This window comes from Saccoglossus kowalevskii, chromosome 19 (assembly GCF_978046115.1).
Source record: "Saccoglossus kowalevskii chromosome 19, keSacKowa6.1, whole genome shotgun sequence".
NCBI lineage: Eukaryota > Metazoa > Hemichordata > Enteropneusta > Harrimaniidae > Saccoglossus > Saccoglossus kowalevskii.
The window spans coordinates 5,303,516-5,330,186 of record NC_140659.1 but is presented as its reverse complement, the minus strand read 5'-3'; the positions used below and the strand labels follow the sequence as shown (position 1 = coordinate 5,330,186).

Here is a 26,671-nt window from a genome sequence, read left to right as displayed (position 1 = left end):
GGATTTTAAACAAAATGGCTGTCAATTGAACAAAATATCACACTCTACGGTACCTACGAGTACAGTACTTGTATACAAACTGAATCAGGCAACATATTAGTAAGGAATTGCCATAGAAATGAATAATCAAAGAAAGCTTAGAAAGAACTCCTTCACCCAAATTAGAGCTAACTGATTGTATTTTATAACATACACTTTTAACTAATATATATACACTTGCACATTGAGTTAAAAAAAATACCATCATCAATATTCAGAAAATTTCGTCAGTATGATACAGAACTTTGATCGATTGACAGAATTCAGATGACATTGTTTCAATTGCTTTATATCAAGAGTTTACATACAATCGAAATCATTCCACAAACAAGCAGCCAGTCAACTGAAATAGCTCCGCTGTTAGCAATGCACATTTCAATTAAAGAACAAAAGATATCATTAGAAAATGAACAATATGTATAGTATCAGGGCAATGGGACAAATCTGAGAGAGGTCCACATGTAGTACCTATATATGTAATATCAAAGCAATTGGACTTGCTGTTTTTAACAAGAAGTCGAAAATATAACTTTTTACCAAAAATATTCACCAAAATTAGAGAATTAAAGATATCATCACGAAATGAACAAATCTGAGAGAGGTCTACATGTAGTACCTATATATGTAATATCAAAGCAATCGGACTTGCCGTTGAAAATATCAAAATAACAAAAATATTCATCAAAATTAGAGAATTTGAGATTTTGACATGAAATGAACAAATCTGAGAAAAAAACATCCAAGGTACTTGCATATCAAATTTGAAAAAATTCTAACTTGTGGTTTCGAAGAAGTTGAAATTGTAAAGTTGATGATGACGGACGACAACGACGGACAATCAGTAATATGAACAGCTCCGCTGTGTCGACTTTGTCAACAGCGGAGCTAAAAAGATAATGATAAAGATTTCGCCTTCATTGTTTTTCCACAGACTCCAATTATTTTTACCCCATAAATTCAGACGGTATGTAAATCGTTTTGTAGTAAAACATGCATATATTTGTGAACATGTTTGTTTCTTTATTGTACAAGTCATGTGGACAACAATAAAGAAGAAACTCATTTTACAATTTGTTTTCCTACAAACAGACTGCATGGTGAACGAAAGATGTAATTTGGATGAGAGGGTGGTAACATGGTTAACCCCTCATAAAAAAATCTTTCCTGACGTGGTCCTCGGGTATATGCCCATCCCTTACTTTCCCTGATTTTACATATAGAAGGCCCTGGGCTTAAACCTGGAATGATGGGATACTCTTTCTTGTCCTTAATTATTTAAAAAATCCAGGTTTTAAAAAGTGCAAAAATAAGCAGTTTTTCTTTAACAAGTGTTTTACGGAATTGTGCTAAAATAGCGATTTTTGAAAATTATTAGGACAAGTTTCTCAAAAAACAAATAAATATTTTATTGTGTCATGGTGCAACAGCTTCATGATTTTACATCATAATAAAACCAATGAACATTGTCATATGATTTATGGCCAACATATAATGCAACATCTGAAGTCAGACATACATGTATACATACAATAAAGTAAGCCAGTTTTCATGATAGATTTTTCCCTTATACAACTTAGTGCTAGTTATTCACTACATAGAAAAATAGTATTTAAAATGAAAATAAATTTTGGTAGAATGATAAAAGCTAAATTTAATTTAATGTATTAGACTTATTATGCTCTATTGTTTATCATAATTGGATAACTGATCTATCCCCAAACATGCACAAACATGTTACCATGACAGCACATGATGATAAACCAATGAATTTTAACATGCGAATTATGGCAACTTAAAAATTGAGAGTGAAGTTTTATTTCAAAAAGAAGTGCTACTATGACTAAAAGTCTGAACAGAACAGAAACAGAACTGAAAGCCTTTTTTTGCAAATCTATGACATTTTGTTAATGTCAGAATGAGAGCTGATGCATTGTTGCCTAGCAACCAAGTAAATCTAAACAGGCATCAAACCATCTGCAAAAAAGCCTGCGGTATTCATTCAAATGACTTATTTCATTTTACTTTGTACTTTCTGAATCAGTCATCATATCTGCAATAATATAACCAACTTAACCTGTTTTAGATTCTGCTTGAATCTCTCTAATAGATGATTTCAGTTAAAAAATAGACACGAAATGAAACTTGTTACATCCTTCTGTGCTTGTTTCCATGTTTTATGATTTATCTGTCTGAGATTACTTCTAATGATCATGTTTCCACTGACTAAAAACGCCACTCTAATAATTCAACTAATTCAAGCAAATATAATTTTAATTTAATAATTTGTTCTTGGTCATGAAGTAATGAAAGAATTACACTAGTGTTAAAATAATATTTGCGATTTCAAAAGGATTGATTCATCACTTACAAATTATATATTTTATAGTGGTCCTTATGCTTTAAATCCAAGAATCTGTAATAAAAGAATAACAAAAATTAGTTCTAAAATCATGATATTTGCAAAGGATTAAAAGAACGTACATGACATATCGGCATAGATGAGATGGATCATTCAGTAATGATGGTAATTTGTATATACACTGACCTGACAACATCATCAATACTATTTCTATAATAGCTCTCAATTTTCTCAGCTGGGAAGCCCATAGCTATAATATTGGGATAGATATCTAGGTCAACACATTAAGGAAAACAACAACAAGATGAGCATAAATGGTTCCAGCTCAGTAAAACAGGAAGTACTTGTATCTCCAATATTAATGATGGTGTATAAAAATGATAAAATGCATCGTTTCAGTGTTCTCAACAATCACAAATCACATCACAAATTTATATTTGCCTTGACTTTTGGAAAGTGCATGCCAAAATAACCCGTTATTTCTCTATCTTGCTGCTTGCAACACTGCAATATTCTTAGGAACATTGCCAGGAGTGTTTTCTATGACCTAGACTTCAACGCCACAAAGTAAGTACACTAATTTGCATATCGAAAGTCCCACTGTATTAAAAAAAATATGTTTGTGATCAATTAAAACAGTTTAATTTTCGCTACCAAATATTTTGCAACATTTGTGGATTTTATGTCATTCTGAAAACAAAATTTTGCAAAAGTCACTAATATTCTGCGTCATAGAAAAAATTTACACTAATACAATATTTTGTGATGTCACTGCGAACTGAAAGCAGATTACAATAATTCAATGATTTGAAGTGTAGAATGCCTGTAGAATTTAATAATTTACCAATTTCATATTTCAAGCAATTCTTATGCTAAAAATCTTACTCTTATTAAATTAAAATCTGTAAATTCCATTTAAAAGTGGTTTCACTAATCTGACCGGTTGTCGATACACTCAAGATACATTTATCCCTCATGAAAATTGTTGTTTGGGAATCTGCCATGGCAGCACATAAGCAGACCTTTTTCCCCAGCTGACAACAAGCAGACATAATTTGCATTTTTGCATTTTGAATACAAAACCCTACATAATCATTGCTGTTAGAAGGCACACAGCTAAGCATCCAGGGATGGCATAACTATAGGACATACCACCTGATGGTTCTGAGCATCCAGGGGTTGCAATATGTAACAATAATGTAACATGCAAATTAAGAAAGTACACATGTTTTAGTAAGCAATCCATTGATAAAATGATTCAATTCTAAATTGCCTTGAAAGCAAATAAGCATACGAAAAGACAGCACTGAATGAAATTTCAATGAAAAAAATGAGACTAAGGAGGATTATTTTTTGCCCTTACAGTGTAGGAATGTAGAACTAGGTCATCAACTACTTTGATGCAGGAGCAATCAATACCTAGACTGGACTGTATGTGAACTATCATTATTGAAATGAAGAGACAAACCTGACCTATATATTCTGATTATGTAAAAATGGTTCTTTTCGAAAGACCGTTAAAAATACATTCATCAAATGATAAAATAACAAGACGTAAATGTCACAGTCCCCATGTTTGAAGATAAATTACGCTACCTTTGATATGGATAACAAATAAAAGGGGATATGTTTGATTTCATGTTGAAACAGTACATATAAACACCAATATAGCCAAAGCATGCCAGAGAAACAGTTGATGACATATGTGATTTTAGTTTTTTGGAAAAAGGTTGTCAGTATTCTCCCCAGAAAATGAGTACAATATCAGCCAATTTGCATAACAAAATAATATGTTAATGACTTCTACTGTATTCATTGTTATGCTAAATTGGTTCTATTGTTTATCCACAGTTTAACAGTTGGGAACCTATACTCTATAATGTCCTGGTGAGAACCCTGGCTGCCAATCAAGTAAATGCACATCAAAATCCAAAAACATGCAACCCACTTTGTCTTGCTAGGAAACAGAAAGAAAAGTTAAAAACAGTTTGTCAAAACAAAATAACACGCTTCAGTAACCTACCATGTGTGATGTAAATACCATGTTGGAATGAAATTGATCAAGGCTGACTAGAGAAACATGTTGATATTTGATAAATCAAAAAACAAATCAGTGTGTATACACTTCGTTATGAGTTGTATTTGTACCAACTTTGTACAACATTGGTCCAAAAAATGTTATTGAACATGTGCATGTACCCTAAAAAATAAGAAGTCAGTTGAGGACTAATTAATTCATAGCATGTGAAACACAGATTTTAAAAGTCACAAATTTACAGTCAGCAAAATTCAATAAAATCTAGTAATTTGAATATTTTTTTGACAATTTTGACTGACAATCGCAATTATAGAGAAGAGATGCACAGTATATCACATGGAGATGTTAAGTCACTGATTTAACTGGATCATATTAAATTATTTCTCAGTTTTTTTTAAATTAAAATTATTAAATCATAGGGATTCACTTGTACATGTAATTTTAGATTTGACAATAGAGTTGGATGTTCAATTTGAATATGACAAGCAGCAAAGTCCAACTCCACTCAGTTAGCGATGCTTAAACTTTTTCTATGAACCTTGATTTGACATTCAGCGTCCTCTTGACTGGTCAAAAGTTGAACAGAGAGCAGACTCTTTGTCTTGTAAATTAACTAATGTGTTATTTTGTGTACGAAAGAGACGATCTCCAGGTGGGAGCGCATTATTCTTGCATTTTAATAAAGCATGTCTGGGCAACAGAAAAGCATACCTTTATGTATAGGAGTCCTGTCACTTTATGCATTGTGCAATTCATTTCAATATGGTGATGAACTGGGGCATGCAGAACAGTTTGACCTACATTGTGGGCCAAGAGATAGGATAATCCATCAAAGTAAATAATATTAAAAAACAACTTAAAATCAGAACAGCATACTGAGGACACTCAGTTTTGAGTCCCAAATGTCTAAAAATGTCTTACACTGGCTGAAATTGTGAAGGAATATTCAACTATTTGATAGGCACTAAGGTTAACTACACCATGAATTTTGAAACCTGGTCTTGTGTTGAGACACTCCCTCCCAAACAACAAAAACGGTGAATTTTATCATTTTGATAAACCATCATTTAACTTTTAAATACATAACGAGAAGTTGAAGATAAAATATTTTAATTTATCAAGAATGCTGGCAAAAATGATGAAATTGAAAGCAAAAGAATATTTACTGGTTCTACAGTACTACTTCATATTTTAAGGACAGCTAATAAAGCATATTCAACAAACATTCTAAAACAAAATAAATTAACAAGATGATTGCAAGTAATTTTAGCTAATTAAGCTAATCTGCAATATGATGTTATCAATTTAAAATAAAGTATATTCTCAAAATGAGATTGTTGTCTAAACTAAGATTCTGTTCATTCAAGTATTAAGCAAAAATTGATGTGGCTCTTTTAACATAATTTACAGTATTATGCAAATTACCTAATTAATAAGTAGAAAAATATACCAAAAACTAATCATGTATAATATTCATCATAACTTGTTCTTGGTGGAACAAGATTTGAAAAAGATACACTGTGACGTACAGTGAGTTGAAATCAGACATGGTTCAAATGCACATGCCTATTGCAATAGAAAATTGCCACCAACCAAATATCAATTGAATTACAATATGCATATGGGAATACAAGTCAGACAGATGAAGGTGGACAAATCTGTTTAAGGTTAGAATGCTAAATTTTACAGTGACAAAAACTGTCTGTAATTAATAGTACTGTAGAATACTTTATTTTTGCTTGGAAAGTTCAAAACACTACGTACATTTTTTTCACTCATTCAATCGATTACGCACCCACCATATTTTCAGGATCACAAATTAACCCACAGTAGTGTACCATGGTGATTGGTCAAAAATGCCATTGACCAATCAGAATACTGTGCTGTACTCCGATAGTTTTTGAATATCTGCGATCACAAAATGTACTGCAGAAGTAAAATTTCAATAAAATTTGCACTATGATTTGTTGGCATTGAATTCGCTGCACTACACATTTAGTACTTTTTAAAAGTAAAACAAGTACTACAAATAGTTTTAATAGCTTTCATGTGTTTTTATGCCAAAACATGGCAAGTGATAGTGTTTTGTTGCTTTTCTAACAAGAAATGATGCACTATGTATAGTATCTATTGTTTTTTGTGATAAATAGACAGTTATTCAAAACTAATTATTTAAATGTGGTTGAAATTTCAATACTTTTCACGGTGGTATTGCTCTACTATGGGGGACCATGAAATACAGGAACTGAAAGGAATATATAAGACATGAAACAATGGACTTGTTTTCAATCAATGTTACCATAATCTTATTAAATAAACAACCATGACGAAATGATCATTTTTGAAATGACAGACTTGTCAAGACAATAAAGTGAAAATTAGATTAGAGCGTCAGTCAAAGGTAACATGATTGTAGAAAGCAATTTCAAAAAGAAATGTATAAAACATGGGAAACACAGAATTACTTTTAAATGGTGTAATAGTTGGTGTAAAAAATTAATGTAGCGGAATTGCTAGAAAAAAAATATCTAGTAGGTAAATTAGATGGTCTAACCATACCTCAGAGTTTTTTTGGCAAATTCGCAGACACTGTTCAATTATAAGTAGTAGATTCAGTAGTAAACAGGACAATGACATACTGTGATGAATCCTTCTGAATACAAATATTGGGATTTGGGTGAGGCACTGCACAAGCTATTTTTATTGCTGACATTACAGTCACATTATGTTTGTTTTATACAAAGATTCTAAATACATCAAAACCATGGAGTAATAAGATGCCCCACCTTAATACCCCTCAAATATTTGCCTCAAAATTTTAATTCAGTCTAAGAGATCAGGTGCTTTCAAATAGAAAATTTCAAGGCCTGTCTTACCATGCAATTCCTGCTTTTCTTGAGTTATTATTGAATGAAAGTTAGAATGCTACTTGCATGTTTTTTACATGTGTGCATATTTTAGCGCATAAAGCAAATGTCAGAATCTGTCTACAGTTATTTGTTTCAGTAATAAGTAAACAATATGTTAACTTTTTGGTTTACTGTCATCTGTTTTTTGAGAAAAACCGTAAATAATTTGCATAAAATGTCCTTTCAGCAGCGGTTTTGCATAGACCACAATGAAAAACCATTTCCTCGATAAAAAACTACAAAAAATATTCTAGACATCAAAAAGTACCATACAAGACACTATATATCATTATTCACTGAGAAATATTCCATAGCAAACAATGGTAAAATGTCCTAAAACAGACAAAACATGCTATTTTCACTCTTTTTGTGCATTGATTTTCTACAAACCGAGTAGATGACCCTATTTTTTATTCCATTTTCTATACACCTTGTGACATGAAATATTAAATTTGTAAAAATGAAGAAAGTGATTTTTACTTATTTTACTCATTAAACATTTTTACTTTTGTGAATGTGTAGCATTCTACCTTAATACATGTAGTTGAAAAACAAAACCTAAAAATAACAATCTACCATCTATATGATGATGCAATTCTTACTAATTTAGATATTTTTACTAGTGACATTTTGAATGAAACTTTTGTAATGAAACTACACTGTATCAGTAAAAAGTTTATAGGTGTGCCCAAGTAGAGATTAAAGTGCCTGTGCAATGCCCACCATCACGTTTCCCATTTTAGATCTGCATCCCACTGAAATGGGCAGTTATTGATTTTTTTGCTGAAAATGATTACTCGTATCCAAGTAAATTTGGGATATTTCTCTTGTTGTTGCCACGCCCACCTATCCTGAAACGGTCGACTGTTTCCGGATTTCCGACTCTCGCCGAAAGTGCGCCACCAAATGCCAAAATGTGAGATGAAGTCATACCCCTGAGCCGCAATAACACTGGTCATTCAGTATACTTTTAAACGGTATACATTCTTCAGTCGGCGTTTTTTGTCTATTTTATTTTATTTTATTGAGAGAGAGTTTTTAGATGTTGTGTTGTGGGCAGTTGCAGTAAAACGTATAGTCATAGTGTAAGTATTCACACGTTTCTAATCGATCCGAAGGTGCGACATCAGTGGACGAAAGCCACTTAACCTCAGATTCATTTTTTGGAAAAACTGTCATCGTCCATGAAAAAAACAACTAGATTTAAAGAGAAACGCCGACAACATAAACCTGGCGCAACACTTTTGAAAGAAATAGATTCCGGACCATGATCACCGAGGCGGATTTCAGAAGAGAGAGAGGCGTCCGGCAAGTGTTTCAAATGAGTTGACTTTTTTGCGATCCTGATTATCGTTTTATAGAAACCATTTAGTAAAAGGTAGCAACAATTTTGACAGTGACACGAAAACGAAGCGTCGGACAAACAGGAATATACACAGCCCTTACACACTGCTAATTGTTTTCATTTTCGAAGGCTAAAAGTTTCTGAATTGTTTGGTGGTTTGTGTTGAATGTCGAATTCACACCTGTTCTTTTTTTACCTCCTTGCTTGCAGCTTGATCTGCGTAATAATTTCTGAAATAAGAATCCGGGCTTGGTCAATGTGTTTCCACCAAATAAAGTTTTAATGTGATGTTATAATTATGACAAACACGCCATGGGTCATGCTAACTCGAATCCACTCTGAATTTATCTGTATGTGTGTCGATCTCGATTATTTTTGTTATCCAATTAAACGCCGCTTTTAACGCACTTGCCCTCGTCGTGACCCGACGCGTTCACCTATTTCAACAAAATTTCAATTTATTTCCACTCGGCTGTCATTTATTTAGTAACTGTGATTTGTCGTTTTTTAAATTATTTTATAGTGATCACTATGGCCTAATGTTTAGAACAGTGTTCTCCCCAGGCCTTTCAAGCACTGCGGGCCCGTGTCGCTTAGACAAACAGCACCGTCGCTTTTGTTTCGCCCGCGATCCTTGAAATCCTGCCCGCGATGCTTATTCACGTTGTATTGTTTACAAGTGTCGGCCTCGTCTAGCACATCTTTAAAACAATAACATGTATTGATCGAAAGGTAATCCCGCCTTTGTACATAGTTAGCCTTACAAAAACAGTGATAAAAAGTCTATCAAGGGTGCGGAGCTGGCAAACCCAAAATACTAGGGTAGTAATAATTTGCCCATTGTGTCGGGATGGTTTATCCCGAGTTGCTGCACTGCGATTAATTGCGTTTTTACTACTTCATCACCAGCGACACTATTTAACAAAAATTAAAAAAACAAGTGAAATTAAGTCACATCGGAAAAAAAAAGTAAGTAAAAATTATTCAACTGCAGACGAGAAGGACGAGGAAAAAACGAACCCTGACCTCTAGAAATACCTCATTCATAGTGCGTCATTACCGAGGAACGCCACCCTAAGGCGACGTAACTCATGTAGTGACATCACAACCGATGCATGCTGGGTTACAATGGAGATTTTGATTGAGGTAGCAAAGATGGCGGCGCAGAGTGCATGTTTTTCCGCGATGTTTAAAAACAACATTTCGTTGGCGATTTTGATGTAATTTCTAAGTTAATCATCAATGAATCGTTTTAATTAAGCAAACATTCTAAGTTTGTGTATTTTTAAACAAAAAAGTCAGGGACGGATGATCGCAACAGCAGCAGTGAATACCCATTCAACGCAATGCCGTCAGCTGACAATGTTACGGTGATCGTAGCGTTACACAAATAATAGATAGATCAATGAAAAATCGCTGACTTTAGTTTTGAAATGCCGTTATAGAAAAAAAATGTCATTATTGATTTATTAATTTCTTCATACAGATTATGTTCTCCTTTATTTTAATTTTGAAAGTTTTACTCAGACGATCGATGAAATAAAACAGTGTAGTGACGTGCCTAGTAACCTGCTAAATAACGAGATAATCTCGACGTCAAATTCTATTTTGTCCAGCGACAGTGTACAAACGTGCGCCGCTGACGATCACGGTGACCAGCTACACCAGAACGAACATATTTTGCATCTAACTCAAACCCATGCAACAAAAATTGATACTATGAGTTCATTATGGTCCATTCCTCCTCGACGAACAAGTACATAAGTGAAAATTTAGTCAAAGACGAGAAAACTGCAGAAGAAATTTGTCTTATTTACACGTATCGGCAATGCAAGCTGCCATGCGACTTCCCCTTCTGACGTCACAAGGGGAATTTCTGTATGCAAATAAGAAGCTAATGAGGAGCCTCCTTTTAAAATAACACAAAAATAAAGTTGCCGTAGATTGAGTTTAAAACACATTTTTTCACTTAAAAAAATAATCCATGCTTAGAAACGTGAAAAAATAAAAATATTTATGTATCAATGGATAATTTTAGGCGTGAAAATAGCAGCCATTTCACAGGCACTTTAAACTACAGCATAAGTCAGCTAACAAAACATAAATAGCTCCCATGGAAACTGTAGTAACATGACATAAGGATCTAAAACCAAATAAATACAAGATTATTAAAAAAAAGTCATTGACCAGATAATGTGAAATAGTTTGGTTGTTGCGAACAGTTGTACTTTAGTGTTTATAAACAAACTTATCTTCTATAATCTGGACACCAGAAACTGCCAAAAGATCCTCCATAGTGATACCCTTTCAAGGTCTAGTATTAAACATCAGATTATAACATCATTGTCAAACTGTTAGTCGGATTTGTAATTTAATTAATGACAGTAGAAGCTGAAATTGCAAGTGCTATCATTGTGGAAAACTGTGACCATTTCTAGTATTATATTGGCACAACTCCAAATAGGATCATGACCCAAAAAGCACCACAGCCTTGACTCCCAATTATGAACACACAAACCAAGGGATATTTTGACATAATAGAAAAGGGCAAGGAAGAATGCAATGTCGGCAAATGACAAATCAAAATGTAAACAAATATTCCTTATCCCAACGATGTTAATTTCAGTCTCGAAAACAGGGGAAATATGCTGGACACACGCACGCCAACTTCCGTTGTGAGTGGGCGAACCCTCAAAGCAGATCAAAACACAAATACGGCGTTGTTGTGTGTAGCTAGTACAAGCGCAGGAGCCGATACACCAACTCTCATTCACTATTACACAATGCCAGTGAAAAAAATTATGTTCATCCACCAAGGAGACAAACTGGCAAAGATCTTTGACAATATCGCCTAAACGTAATTTAAATGTTAATAAATGTCTGGTCAGAGCTTGACACGGCACGTCATCAGAAGCACGGGAGGAAAGTGTTATTTTAAGAATCGATAACGTGCTCCGGAGTGGAATCATTTACATTGCATAATGACTCTTGAAGACAGCGTGCAAATTGTATCAATATTGAATCGGAAAATAATCGCATTCGTGTAGGTACACACCGTCGCCGACCATTTGTGATAACGGCGGTAAATGCAATTGAAACTTGGAGCTGTGAGACTCAACAGCTGACTTGCAAGCCATTCAGCGCGGCGACCAGTTTGCGGGTCCAGTGATCGAATCATGTGCATGGAATGATGCACACATGTACATCACGAACGATTGAAACCACTGTCATATACACTATAAAAGGATACAGCTAAGATCCAGGTCAAAGCCACCTTCTTGATATCGTCGCTTCTTCTTGCTGACGAGATTCTTGATCTTGGAAGCCATTTTCGGACTGTAGAACAGAAGCGGAAATGGTTTTCAATACTTGCCTTTTGTAAACGTCAACAAAATGTCTTACTAACAGGGATGATATAATGTTGGAAAAAATTACTGTGGGTCCTCTGTGAATAGCGATCGCTGGTCGGATTCACCCGTTCATTATCATATGTTGGTAAAATCTCGGCTATACCTCGGCTACCTTTTCCGCGATTCTAAACTCTAATGGCGTCTTTCTGGAGCACCGTTGACCTTTGAGCAAAAATTCATCCGCAACAAGTCCCGTACCAACTTTGAGTTTTCGCATTAACTGAAATTATCTTTTGAAAATCCGGACAGGCGAAGTAGTTGAAATTTAAGTTGAGTGAAGCATACAATACGTCTTAGTCAAAACCGACAAAACCAAATTACATTACCTCGCGCTGTTTTAAAGCGGAAGGATATAATGTAGAAAACTGTGCATGTCACGTGACGTGGGGCCATCCGCAGTGAGCATCCCGGGAACTCCCTGATTTACATATGAATACTATTATAGAAAAGTACAAGGGGCGGTCATTTCTCCTGGCCCATATATTTTTTTTACTTTAAATTTCTTTGGTGTTCTCCACGTTGTTATTATTATTCTTTGAGGCCTAGGTCCAACCCACTGCACTAAAAAAAAAAACGCTTCGCAGATTAATAGTATAGAATTAAACAAGGAGTTATGGTTTGTCAAATCTAATTGGTAAGGGATGGACCATTTAACAACCTGGAGGGCAGAACAGTGCTAAGTACGCATTATTTCAGTTGTCGCCTTCTTACAGACGATGTTTGCGTTATTCGATGATGGATATATCCTCGTTTCATTGCCTCGGGCTACTCATATACAGCGTGAAACACCAAATTGTTCGTTTAACGTTTAAGGGACACTGAAAACAAAGAATTTCGTGCTATAGATATTTAAATAAGAAATATTAGTAAAGTTTTTATTTGAAACGTAACAAGTGAGTGACACTTGTGTTAGTATGACCCCCCCCCCATCTAACTGGGTATTTTCTAGGGCACTTTTTTAGTGTGAACACCTGCCCTCAAATTTTCTCAGGTATTATTATAGGGTATTTATTTTTTCAGCATGAACAAAACCTCTCCACTGTACAGGTTTGTGTTGGTTTTTTTCTTTTTCTTTTGGGTGGTTAGTCGAACCCCTAAATTTAGGAATTGATTAGTTGTTGGATAATAGTGTACAGCCACTTTTTTTCGAAAATATCATTGAAACATATACCGGATATTTACAATCAGCAGAGTTGTTCGATCGTGTGACGAGTTGTATAGGTGGAAGAGGCACTTGCAGCACAACTTCAGTGTCAACAATCTGTCCCAGATTGTTGCTACAGCACTGAAAGTATGCGTTGAATCATACTTTCCCAACGTATTTGTTGAGATATATGGCATTCAACGATCGAAAACGTTATCAACGTCTGTTCCTATATGGCTGATACTGCCCAATAAATCCATATCAACAAGTCATTGAAAATGACACACTCCCCGTTAAATTTTTGAAAGTTCTCTTTGTGCTCGTCATATTAAAGCGGGGGGGTTGTCGCGAGCGTGTCCTTGAAACTCGAGTTCCAAGTGGCGTATACAACAGATTGTTTATTTACATCAAAACACGTGTTTCATGTAGTAGTAATATGGCCAAAAATAAAAACAGCCGTTATTCGGCCATCTTTGATCTGATTATTAAACACACTGATATGTATGATGTATGTGCCAAATACGAATGAAAATGGTACATAAATTGTGGAAATATAGTAGTAAGGCCAAAAAGTCAGATGGCTGTCAATCAGCCATCCCTGACCAGATTTTGAAATAAATTGTCATGGACATGCATCCTAACATGTATAAAGTACATGTATGTGCTAAATTTGAATGAAAACTGGCAGAGTACTGTCATGAATTTGTTTTCGCGTATCTGTTGACCGACTTAATTAGCTGATTATTAGCGAATTGCTGTGTTATGTCTGTCATCGTGTAGGCCTATTTGATGTTTTGGACGGAACTTGGCTCAGTGATTTGGAACTAATTTCCAGATATCCGTCGCGATTCTGACAGTTTATATCCATAGTTAATAATGTAGTGAACGATTAATCAAAAGATATGACGTATTCAGTACTTAGTGTGATTGGCTTTATGATTGAAGGTTACGCCCTAGAGCCTTTTAATGCATTGTAATTGGTCAGAGTTTTGAAAATGAATAAAGAGAGTTAGAGTTGGTCTTGAAGAATACTCCACGACAGACGCAGTAGAGAAGAGAGAGAGGGCAGTCCGAGAGAGTCTTGGGGCGAGCCTTGACGCAGTCCAGTCTTGGGCGAGTCTTGGTTCAGCCTTGGGAGAGTCTTGGGGACTTTTCCCCAGGGCGCTGTGTCTTATAGAGTGCTCCAAAAGATCGACTAAGACGAGAGTTGAAACGTATTTCGTTGTGTGTGCCTTATTTGACTGTAAAGTATAAGTGACTTTCCCGATCCCGTACCTCAAGGGGACGAGATAGAGAGACGAGACGAGTTCCCCACCTGACAAGTGTGGAGAACCCCCCAGAGAGAAGAGATTTATCCCCTGATAGTACGTCCAAGATACAGCATAAAAAACAAGACGCCTGTCAGTCGACCATCTTTGATCCAATTGCGAAATAAATCGTTATGGACATGCATCCTAACATGTATAATCTATGTACCAAGTTTGAATGACAACTGACAAAGCATGTCCAAAATACAACATTTTCAAAAAACAAGATGGCTGCCAGTCGGCGATTTTGAATCGAATCACTGAACCACTGCATGTGCATATGTCCCACATAAGGTACTAGGCACATGCAAAGAATGAACGGAATCGGTCCACAGGATTCTGAAATATGACTCTGGACAGACTGACGGACGGACGGACACACGGACGGTCGGACGGACAGACTCAGGAACTCACGGACGGTCGGGGAGATGTATCCTAATATGTATGATCTATGTACTAAAGTTGAATGAAAACTGACAAAGCATGTTCAAAATACAACATTTTCAAAAAACAAGATGGCTGCCGGTCGGCCTTCTTTGATATAATTGTGAAATAAATCGTCATGGACATGTATCCTGACAGGTATAATTTATGTACCAAGTTTGAATGAAAACTGACAAAGCATGTCCAAAATACAACATTTTCAAAAAACAAGATGGCTGCCAGTCGGCCATTTTGAATCAAATCGCTAAACCACTGCATGTGCATATGTCCCACATAAAGTACTAGGCACATGCAAAGAATGAACGGAATTGATCCAAGGGATTCTGAGATATGACTCCGGACGGACGCACGGACGCACAGACGCGCGGACGGAGACGGAATTATAAGTCCCCGTTTTCGGACTTCGTCCGAACGGGGACTAATAATTGCATTTCATAGACCGTCGGTCCAGGTCTGCCTGCTTGAAACTGTATACAAACCGAAGATTATTTACCTGTCCGATATATTTTATATCCATGTTTGAGAAACGTTTTGGGTAATTTGTTAAAACTGGATCCAAGATGGCTCCACGCACTAATTTGACTCATTAAGCCAAAATCCAAGAACTTGTTCAGGTAGTCTGCTACTATTAAACACATATTCAGAAATCTTTGACATCCAGCAAGTGGAGTTGGTTTACTGTAATATTCAAAACTCTGGAATTAAAATGGAGGGTCACTAAACTAAGTTTTCCACTAAACCTCGAACATGCATGTTTTGAGTAGTTTACAATTGGTTTCTAAGGCAGAAACATTCCATCAAATCTCAAAAATTTGTCCGATGACCTATGCTAAAGGGCTACTTATGGCTGTGACGATAAATTGGAGAATTTTTATTACTAGGACAAGTTATCCATGGAATAATGTGTTTACAAGCATTCCTATGGAAAATGTTCCAAAGTGGCAGCTTTTTAGATTATTTTGCATATGTCTTCTTGGAAACAGATCCTTCTATCTCCGAGAAACTTAATATAAATGATGTGGATATATGTGAACCATCACACAACAATGTTAAATGACTTATTGTGATAAATTTTATCCATGTTTTAATGGTATCTAACTATGTTAAAATATTCATTTTTCAACGTACTCGCTGTGAAAGGAAGCTTTGCGTTCAGTTAATACTTGGTAGATTAGAATCCCCAATAAGAATATTTGTAAAATTACGGAAAACGGTATAAAGATTATTCTTACACTAATCGCTAAACTCATTTGGTGGCCTATAAAATATAATCAATACAATTTGTTCTACTTTAATTGACAAAAGTTCACAAACAATTACTTCACTGTGCACTGTAGCCGAGAATTCGAAATCTACTCCCCGTTTTGAATTCAAGGAGCTACCGTTAGCCAATAACAACACCACCTCTAAAACTTTCTCTATCTCTCCTAAGATGAATCTCATATTCAGAATAATCACTACGATACAGACTTTGCAACATTGTGAAAACGATTTTTACATAATTACCCATAATTACCGATTACACAAGAATATTACAGAAAGTATTCTCTATAATTTTGCCTTTTATTTGTCTTGAATTGTGACTGAAAAAGCTCAGGATTCAACAACTCAGTTATGAACAATAACTTTAATAAATATAAGTTTACTTGATGAAAATAATGTTTTCTCTACATAAAAACGAAAGAATTTCACAATGTCGAAAATGGAGCAGTGGTCGTCGCGAAGCGCGTGTTCGAATTTCATGTACTAGTAAATAAACAATGTATTTTACACGTTGTATACGTCGCTATGAGTCCCACATCGAACAGGACGCGGTACGATGATTGCCGCCCTTTAATGTGAGAGGGTCGGCAAGGAGTATTTTCGTACTAAAGCTGTAATCAATTATTTTTATTTTCGTAATAATGTAATTTAATTAAATAAAAATCGTAATTTCGTAGACATGGGCAAGGTATAAAACGTAATCAACTATGTTATTCTTCCGTAATTCGTACAAAGATCTTATTTTTTGTAAGTGTATAAAGCATTTTCCACATTAAATGTCGTAATTCCTAATATTACGAACTTGTAATTGTTCTTTTGAATCCCGGTGTCATGCGAAACAACTTCCGTGCGCTAAAACTTCCGGGCGAAGTCGCTGCACATGCGCAGTGAAGTTTTAGAACTTTCTTCGCAGTTTAGTAAATAATGTGCATTGTTCAATGAAAATAAAAGTTCTGCTGTTGGTGCATCGACGGCGGAGGATCAAGTTGTTACGTATATCTCGAATTTAGGGAGTTTCGGCCACGAAAGTTTCGAACAAACACATGTTTTTTGTCTTGTTGATTGAATCCTTGCAGTTCTATATAATTGTAAATTATTTATACTACTAACTTGCACATTGCAAGTACGGCGTATTTATGGTTAATTACCAATAACTCGTACGTCAGAAGTACAGAGTATTTGAATTAAATTTGCCGAGATGATCAGTTCAGAAATGTTTATTCTCTCCGAATCTTGTATTTCGGCAATTATATACCATTCCTGGTCTAGTTTAATTTGAAGTCTGTATGTTTGATATTGATTCTTTTTTTGTAAATTAACAAGTGTATAGTTTTATTTGTTATGTATGTATAATTGAATAACACATCGACATTTCATTTTGTAATCGTATCAGTTGTTCATACGTATAATAAGAATACACCATGCTTGCAACGTACGGAACGAGTTATTATTAGATGAATGTAAATACGCCGTACTTGTAAGGTGTGAGTTATTGGTAAATAACAACATGTAAATGCATAAAATACAACAACCTAGCAATATCACGAGCACCTCTGTGCGTATCCTGACGAGTGTACGATCCAAGGCTAATGAGGGCCAAGTGAATTTCTAATATTTTCTGGAATCTAACACTTTGGTTTTTGGTTTTTTCAACTGATGAATTGGCGGCAAGAAATCACAATTTAAAGTTCAGCTGTAGTTTCAAAGTTATGCTTGTGGTGGCAACATCGCCAATTCAAAAATAGGATTTTGAAATGAACAACGAAAATCAAAATCCTATTTTCAATTTGAGGCTATTAATTTTATTGATGCGCTAGGGGATACTGCCACGGGTCCAATTAATAATAAGGCAAGTAGAATCAACAATGTATCCAGTCAGCTGTTTTCCCACGCCTTGTCTACTTGATGACCATAGAACAGTAACATTTTACATTATTTGTAACAACGTTTAGTTTTCCGTCTGTAAAATTAGAGACAGAATAAGGTTGGGGCGTTTTTTCTGTGCAGTGTTTTAGTCCCTTGACACATACAGCCCCATTTACAATGCGATGCACTTCAAATTTATTAGAGGGTGTATACTACGATGAATACAGAATCGTCGCGCACTTCTTTCAGAAATTCAGATTTTGAGTGGCCAACAGACAGTTGATCTCGCCGTCAAAAGTCCCCTGTATGACATGACCACTGATATACTCGAACATTTTTGTCGATCTTCATTTCAGGCATGGACACAAATCAGTTAGCGTGGCTTCAGCTTTCGAATACAAATATTAAAACGTGGGCGTCATAACAAAACTGACTGGTAACACTGTAGTTTGCGCGTTGTTGGGCTCGCCGTCGACTGGAAATATATGCAAATAACAGAAAAGACCCCCTAGCTAAAAACTAAAAGTCGCCACCACAGGAATAACTTCGGAAATCATGGCTAAATTTGTTTTTACTTACCGCCAATTCATCAATTGAAATTACGTCAAAAACCAAAATGTTAGAATCCAGAAAATATTAGAAATTTACTTGGCCGTCATTAGCCACGGACCGTACGCGTGTACGTGGAAGTTCAACATGCAAACACTAGATGTGTTATTTACTACCTTATACTGAAATATATTTGGATAATTAGAGTACTAACAAATTTTCACTTATGGTCCGGCATGGAAGGTAAAAAGATGAGTGAACTAACATCCTGTAACAGCACTGTAACGTTTTTTGGGAAAGTCCAGGATTATTGAAGGAACCCGTTTTTGACTGAGCTGCTTTAGTGTTTTGACGCCTGATTGACACCTGCAACACATATTCATTCTATTTTTTCTTCTTCCAAATTTCATATTTTTGAATTTTGTTCCATATTGAAGTTAATCATTTGTGAACTAAACGGTTTGCTATTAGCATTCAACAATTTTCAAAATAACTTTTCATCAGTGTTGTGGAGTAGAGCTTTGAGTGCCGACCACAGTGTCAAAAACAACAATGGATAAACTACAACAGTTCAGTTTAGACATAATGGCCATACATGGATACAGTTTTTTATTAATTGGACAAGCTGGAACTGGCAAAACTAAAACTCTGATTGAACCACATTCCCTCTATCATGATAGAGGGACTGTGATTGAACTAATCAGGAATTTGAGGAAGACCAAAAGAGTTCAAGTTACAGCTCGCACAGGTATGGCTGCAAGTCAGTCGAGCGCCTGTGGTTTGGATCGGACGATTTCTTTTGTTTCCAATTCATTGTACGCCTAGAAACATGGCAACGTTGTTTTTGGTGAATATATAACATGTTCTGTCCCAATAAAGGATTTTGATATGCACTAGCCCAAGATGGACGTCCTGTTCAACACGTTGTTGAATGTTCGCGTCACTGTACGTAAAACACACTTTGAACTTGACAATTTTACAGTTCAGACTATTAAGCAAATAGATGGAAATACCAGTTGCATAAATCATGAAGATTGATGATTCGATTGGTGACCGGAATAGCTGCATTTAGTGTTCTTTTCTATGCAATATACAAATGTAAAATCATATCGATGCTGTGGGCGGCCAAGGGTGACATATTGTTTTGGTTCAACCGCTCTCAAGGCACGGGCAACTGACATTTCCTGACCTTTTTACTATTCTGACGTGCTGGGGGCTGTTTATAACAGTTAGAAACTAACAAGTAGATATTAAAGTGCTAGTAAACAGTCGGGGACATAGTCAATACAAGCCGGTAGGCTAACGTCAGTTATACGAAGTTCGCAAAAACCATTCAGTCTTTAGAAGTCACTTAGTTTATTACTAGAACGTATTCTGCTGTTACATTTACAACCGTTTTGCGATAGTGTTTTCTAGAATGAAGGCAGCATTTACAGCTCATTCAAAGTTCAAAGTTGCGTTGGGATTACGTTGATACAGTGTAACAACGTCGGCGCCAGTGATCTCTAACCAGTGCGCAAAGTAGCCAAAATAAAAAGCATGGTTATTTGAACACTGCTATTTCAAAACTGGTAGAAGGTAATACATTTGGAGCGAAAGTATTCAAAAATCGGTTTTTGGCTGTTGCAATGGCAGTGGTCGGCCAGGATTTTTTTCATTTAGTGACGGTACGACCTACCTGTGAAGTATGAACACAATCAATCAGCCAATACAAAAAATCAGAGAGGAGTTAAAAGCCGTTGCTGGTGAAAAGTTACCCCAACTTTGGGGTCAAATTTCTCGGTAATGAAAAAAGTTATCAAAAATTCAAGTAGTAACTTTGTGCCCACACTCAAGCTGAGTAGAATGGGCTATGTTTAAGGTGTTTTATCCCAAATTTGTAGGAGGAGATACATTTGGCACGAATCTATGGCAGATTTTTCCTAATAACTAGGGTGAAGGTGTGACCTACCTGCCAAGTTTGAGCAAAATCAGCCAAGCCAAAAAATTAAGAAAAATAATACGTGAAAACACTGGAAATCACACACACACACACACACACACACACACACACACACACACACACACACACACACACACACCCACACACACACACACGCAAAACGACAAAAGTGATTATAAGGGCAATCCTAGCGGATATTTCATTTTTGTTAGTGTATCTTTAATTTTATTTATTAAAATATGTACACATTATATCTAATTGGGGTGGAAATTGCCAAGCCAATTTATAAAATTATAAACAAATATTTTCGTAAATAATACTGACCGTGAAATACGCCCTTTAGAAGTGTTACTGGCGGAATATTTTATATTGCAATTTCTTCCAATTTAATTAGTTGTATTGAAATGCATTAGTAATAATGTTAATATATAAATGTACATTTCTTTGACAAGACTGAGTTATATATCTGTTACGTACTATAATTTATCTATATTGGAAAACAGTTATGGGGATTATTAATTTTAATAAACAATATTCAACTACCCTTTGCAATAAGATCATAATGATAATGTTTCTTGATTTTTGAAACTATGGGCATTATCAGAGCATGGGTCTTATTTTGGAACTCCTGCCAGAGCAACATCACAAATCAAAAGGGCAAATTAATAACTTCTAAGAATGGTATTCCCAGAATAGCGCAAGTTTTTAAAGAAACGTAAAACTTTAATTCTAAACAACGATGAAAAGACCAGTTACTGTGACAAAGCTCTACTCCCCGCGAGACCCACCCAATACGAAACCCACTTACCGCGAAGCTACTAGTTTCTTATAATAACATAATGATTATAAATGAATGACATTATTTTGCCTGGCGTTGTACATAATACGTGTCGCATTTTTTTTTGTAATTCAACTATTCTATTGTTTTACTAGAATAAATGTGAAAAGTTGTTTTTTCTAGTTCCTTATTGATGATTCCACGAACACCTCACGAACACCTCACGAACGACCACGTATTATTTTAAACATGAAAAGATAATTGCTAAGAATTGAGAATAGTTGGTTATCCAAAAAACGCGGAACCGGAACGAGAACCGGAACGTGAAATTAAAAATATCTGGAAGCAACAGGGACGTCACAGGTGTAACACATCGACCCAAGACGTGAAGTGCGCCCTCAAGCGTAAACATCGTAAACATGCACTTTATGCCTATTATTTCATCCACATTATTAGAATGAGTGTACATACAACTACAAATTGCGATTATAATAAAATAAATAATATCAATAATATACAAACTAAGTCCATTTATGCAATATCACTTATATTAAACAACCCGTATGTCGAATCGTTATTGTTACGATCTACGTTTGTGGATTTCACAGTATTTGTTTTCATAATAATAATAATAGTAACTTTATTACACTACCGAATCATCCTTGGGTTCAGTGTGGTAAATAAAAGACAAATACAAAAAGTAAAACAATGCATTACAGTAATAAGCTAAAATAAAGATAATAAAATAGCTAAAAGACTATAATAAATACAAATAAGATAGATAAAACTAGCTTAAATAAGTGTAATAAAGTGTATAGTAAACAAAAGACGAATCTAATACAAAACAATGCAATACAGTAATGGACTCAAATAAATATAATAAAAGCTAGTTGACTGACTATACAAGTAAGAACAGAAATAAGATAAAAATAGGACTAAAATAAAACTAAAATAAATTGAACCCCCTTCATTCATATGTGAAGTGATTATTTATTTAATAATGTAATCAATACTAAATATATATTCAAGTAAGTAAAGTAAGTGAAGTAAGTAAAAATAGCATTCATTTCATAATAATGCAATCGTTACAATGTGCATACCCATTCCGTATGTAATAATTATTCTGTCATAGTACGTTTTTATTTCATAGTGCAATCGTTTCAAAATACTATTTATTTCATAATAGTGTAATCCTTACAAGGTACGTATTAATTTCATAATGAAATATACGTATTCATTACTAACATGATAGTGCAATCATTACAACGTTCGGATGCATTATAATGGTGTAATCCTAACTAGATACGTATTTATTTCATAGTGTAATCGTTACGAGTTACGTATTAATTTCATATATAATAATTCAAGTTACAATCTACATATTCATTTCATAACAAGTTATATAATTGCTGACTCTTCGGGATGACATAATTATAACTTCAGACGAGGTTTCAAATTTGCTTTTGTATGTTTGCGACAAATGTGGTTTTGTGCGTCAATAGAAAAGGTGTTTTCTCGACTTGTATATGCCTTTCCACGTTTTTTCCAATCCCTAGGTGGAGTCTGCCAATTTAAGTGTATTAAAACCTATTACTAAAAAGTATTCCCACTGTTTACTCCCCCCCCCCAGTGTCGAAAATGTTCGCAATATAAATGAAACCCAGATCATAGAATTTAGTCTACCTTGTATTGTTGCATATAACTTCATAGTAGGGAAAAATATTCGTGTTGTGTCAGACCATTCGTTTTGCAGCTCTATATAGAAAGGACACAGTCAGCTGATATATATGGACCGCCACCTTGAAGTTGGGAAACGCGTTTTTCAGATTCCTACAAATCAGGACAAAAATACCAATCTTTCACAGAAATACGACCCATTGGGGGGGGGGTAATATTAAGCCAACCGATAACAAATTTCGGCCGAATTCGTCGTTTTTGTGCGGAGAAATTCCCTTAAATACATTAAATACAAACACCTAATTACACGAAGAACATAGAATACTTTCCCGGGGTATTTGAAACCGAAATTGTCATCTAACTGTAAGATCGTCGCTAATTGGCTGCTGAGCTGGAATGACAATTTTTGGTTTCAAATACCCCAGAAAAGTGTTCTATCGCATTTATATTATTATCACGTGTGCGCCAGCTGACTGTGAGAAAGTGGCATGTTAAATACAAGAGCTGTCGGTAAAAAGTCATTTTTGAATTAGCTCTCCTCGCACTGATCAAAAGTAGAAATCTAAGTTGATTTTTATTTCCATGGATGTTAATTAACGGACATACTATTTGACATATGTTAAATTGATCGGATTTCGTCACATTGGTATATTAGCTTAATTGCTACAAATCAGTGGAACACTCCATATAATAATTATTACAAATAAAGTACTTTAACTTAACCTAAAGCACAAATATATTGCTAACAAAGTTACAAACTTCCCGGTCTTTAAAACATATACGATATATTATGTTGTAATTTTCGTATTCATTGTTAACGACCCAACTGTGTATTAATTTAATATAGTGGTCGTAGCGATAAAAACGCCCTACTGTATTCAAAACACTGGCAAAGTAAATCTGCATGCATGTTGTGAATCAGGATTTTTATTTGGCATATAGCAACAACATTATAACCAAATGTGTTACGCTCTTTTGGAGCTCTATTGGGTAAGGAATACAAAATGCTTTTCGAAACCTGATCAGAAAGGCACGCCCAAATATTTTTAATTTCACGTTCCGGTTCCGTTTTTTTAGACAACCCAAATGAATTGAGCTGGTAGTTTTCAAGAAGAGATGATCCAAAATATTCACAAAATATAAAACTGACTTAAAATCTGAGTGAGACCCACCCAAAGTAGTAGTATACTAAACATCAAAACATTCAGGCTACTGGTTTTCAAGAAAAAGATGCAAATGCAATTATTGAAGGACGAACGACAGTTAATCAGTAATAGGATCAGCTCTGTTGCTGTGCCATCTTCAATGGCAGCGGAGCAAAAAATATTAGTATTCAACTTGCAAATACAAAATTTGTTATAATTAATGATTATTTTGTCAATAAAATAATGAAAATATATAATTGTATATTTTCAGTTTCTTAAGAGCTATTCTTACAACAGCCAATGATGATAATTTTTCGCCTTGTATTGTAGATTTGCATTTGACACTATAATACCTATTCTAATAACTTGTAAAAAGACCCTTCCCTTATCTTATGTATCGGTGAGATTATACATGTCATGACCATATGCATATTTAATTTGTTTGTTTTTTTGCTAAAGTAATGCACCATCTACGTTCAAAATTAATAATAATATATATTCTGACTTTTATAATGACAAGTACGCAATATTATCTAAAGTTGTGCAAGTACAAGTGTCCTCGGCAAGCATTGTTCATTGACACTGGGAAGTGTATCACACCAGAAATAATATCGCACGTTACCGTACTACTGTCATGAATTAGTTTTCACGTATCTGTTGTCCGACTTATTTAGCTGATTACTAGTGAATGGCTGTGTTATATCTGTCATCATTTAGGCTCATGTGAGGTAATGGACGGAACTTGACTTGATTTGGAACTAATTACGACATAATCGTCGCCATCCGGACCGCTATTTCTGACAGTTGGTATTTGCAGTCAGTTTGATTGGATATGTGCAAGTTGAAGGTGTGAAGATTATGTCCTATGTCTTTAAACTTCTCTGTAATTGGTTAAGTTTTGATACGTAATAAACAGTCTATGTCCTTGGTCACGGAGAGAGAGACGGCGAGGCGATAGAGTCTTGGCCAGTCCGGGCAGAGAACCCACGAGGCAGTTTGCCTCAAGGCGTTCTCGATGTGGCTAAAGACTGGCTATTGAAACGTATTTCGTTGTGTGCGTCTATTTGACTGTAAAGCTTAAGTGACTTTCCCGGTCCGGTACTTCAAGCAGACGATATAGAGACAGACGACGGATTTCCCCCTGACACTACATTCATTCCTGGCCTGATTCGCTCTTGTGCGTCACACAAACACAGCAGATTTGTCACAGCACCGGAGAATTGTTCAATGTGTGATATTGTTTGATTCTTGATTTTTAAACACAAATTATCAAATATATTAAACAACTGTAAAATGTAATTAGGAATTTGTTTCATCTGTAAAGTGTAAAAACATTTTTTACTGTAAATGGAACTTTATGGAATTTTTTGTAGAAACGTAAAATGCCTTTTTATTTTCTGTAACCTGTACCAGCTACCCCCTTTTGCCCACCCTCACCCAATATTTAACCATTCGTAAATTCTCTAGTTAACAAGGTATCGATTACTGTATTAATCGAGGCTCTATGACTATGAGCATTATTTTTTCTATTTGTAATTGTTTTCAGACTCCTGGCATTTATGAGTAGTCATGATAGGCTATCTGGGTCAGGGTTTGTTTTTACATCACCAGATAACACAATCAACAAAACCGACAGAAATATTATACACGCCGGTAGGCTGGTTGGCGATCCGCTGCGCTCGAAAAGCAAACAACTTGTTTTCAGCTTTTGCCATGGTAGTACATGGAAGTGAAGCTAACGTCGGTCTATCACCAAAACCGGGCCCGTATACTAAGTTCTCAAAGAGCATTCAGCCTTCACAAGTCACTTCACTTTATTACTAGCACGTATTCTGCTGTTATAATTATTATTTCTGAGCGTTTTGCGATAGTATTTTCTAGATTCTTTGATTGAACGCAGAATTTAAGTCCATTCAAAGTTCAAAGCTGTGTTGGAATTACGTTGATACAATAACAATGCCGGCACCGATGATCTCTGTCAGTGCGCAACTGTTAGCCAAAAAAAAAAAAAAAAGCATGATCATTTGAACACTGCTATTACAAGACTGGTATAGGAGGTAGTACATTTGGGTGGACGAACTCAAAAATCATTGTTTTGGTTGTTGGCATGGCAGCGGTGGGCCAGGATTTTGTTTCCAATAGGTGACGGTGTGACCTGCCTGTCAATATGAACAAAATCAGGAGTTAAAAAGCCGTTACTGATGAAAAGTTAACCCAACTTTGAGGTTAAATTTATCGGTAATGAAAAAAGTTATCAAAAAACAAAATGTAAGTTTTTGCCCACACTCAAGCTGAGTAGAATGAGCTATGTCTGTGCTTTTTAATACTAGAATTGTATAAGGTTAGATACATTTGGCGCGAAGGTATTAAAAACACACACAGTTTTTTGGCTATTGCCATGACAACGGTGGGCCTGCAATTTGTTCCCAGTTTTACCACCTAACTAGAGTGAAGGT

The 26,671-nt window shown here is 35.3% G+C and overlaps 1 protein-coding gene across 3 annotated transcripts in view; it reads right to left on the bottom strand.

Moving 5' to 3' along the window:
• The window catches only part of Pten (phosphatase and tensin homolog), a 38,909-nt gene extending 26,662 nt beyond the window's left edge, over positions 1-12,247 (bottom strand). Inside the window, exons 1-4 of one of the 3 annotated variants that reach the window (XM_085493485.1) lie at positions 12,126-12,246; positions 11,941-12,026; positions 2,585-2,669; positions 2,408-2,452 (exon numbers count right to left, since the gene is read on the bottom strand). In XM_085493485.1, coding sequence (XP_085349611.1) covers positions 2,408-2,452; positions 2,585-2,669; positions 11,941-12,019 — 209 coding nt within the window. In that variant the 5' untranslated portion in view covers positions 12,020-12,026; positions 12,126-12,246. 3 annotated transcript variants of the gene reach the window in all.
• Positions 12,248-26,671: the final 14,424 nt, after the last annotated feature.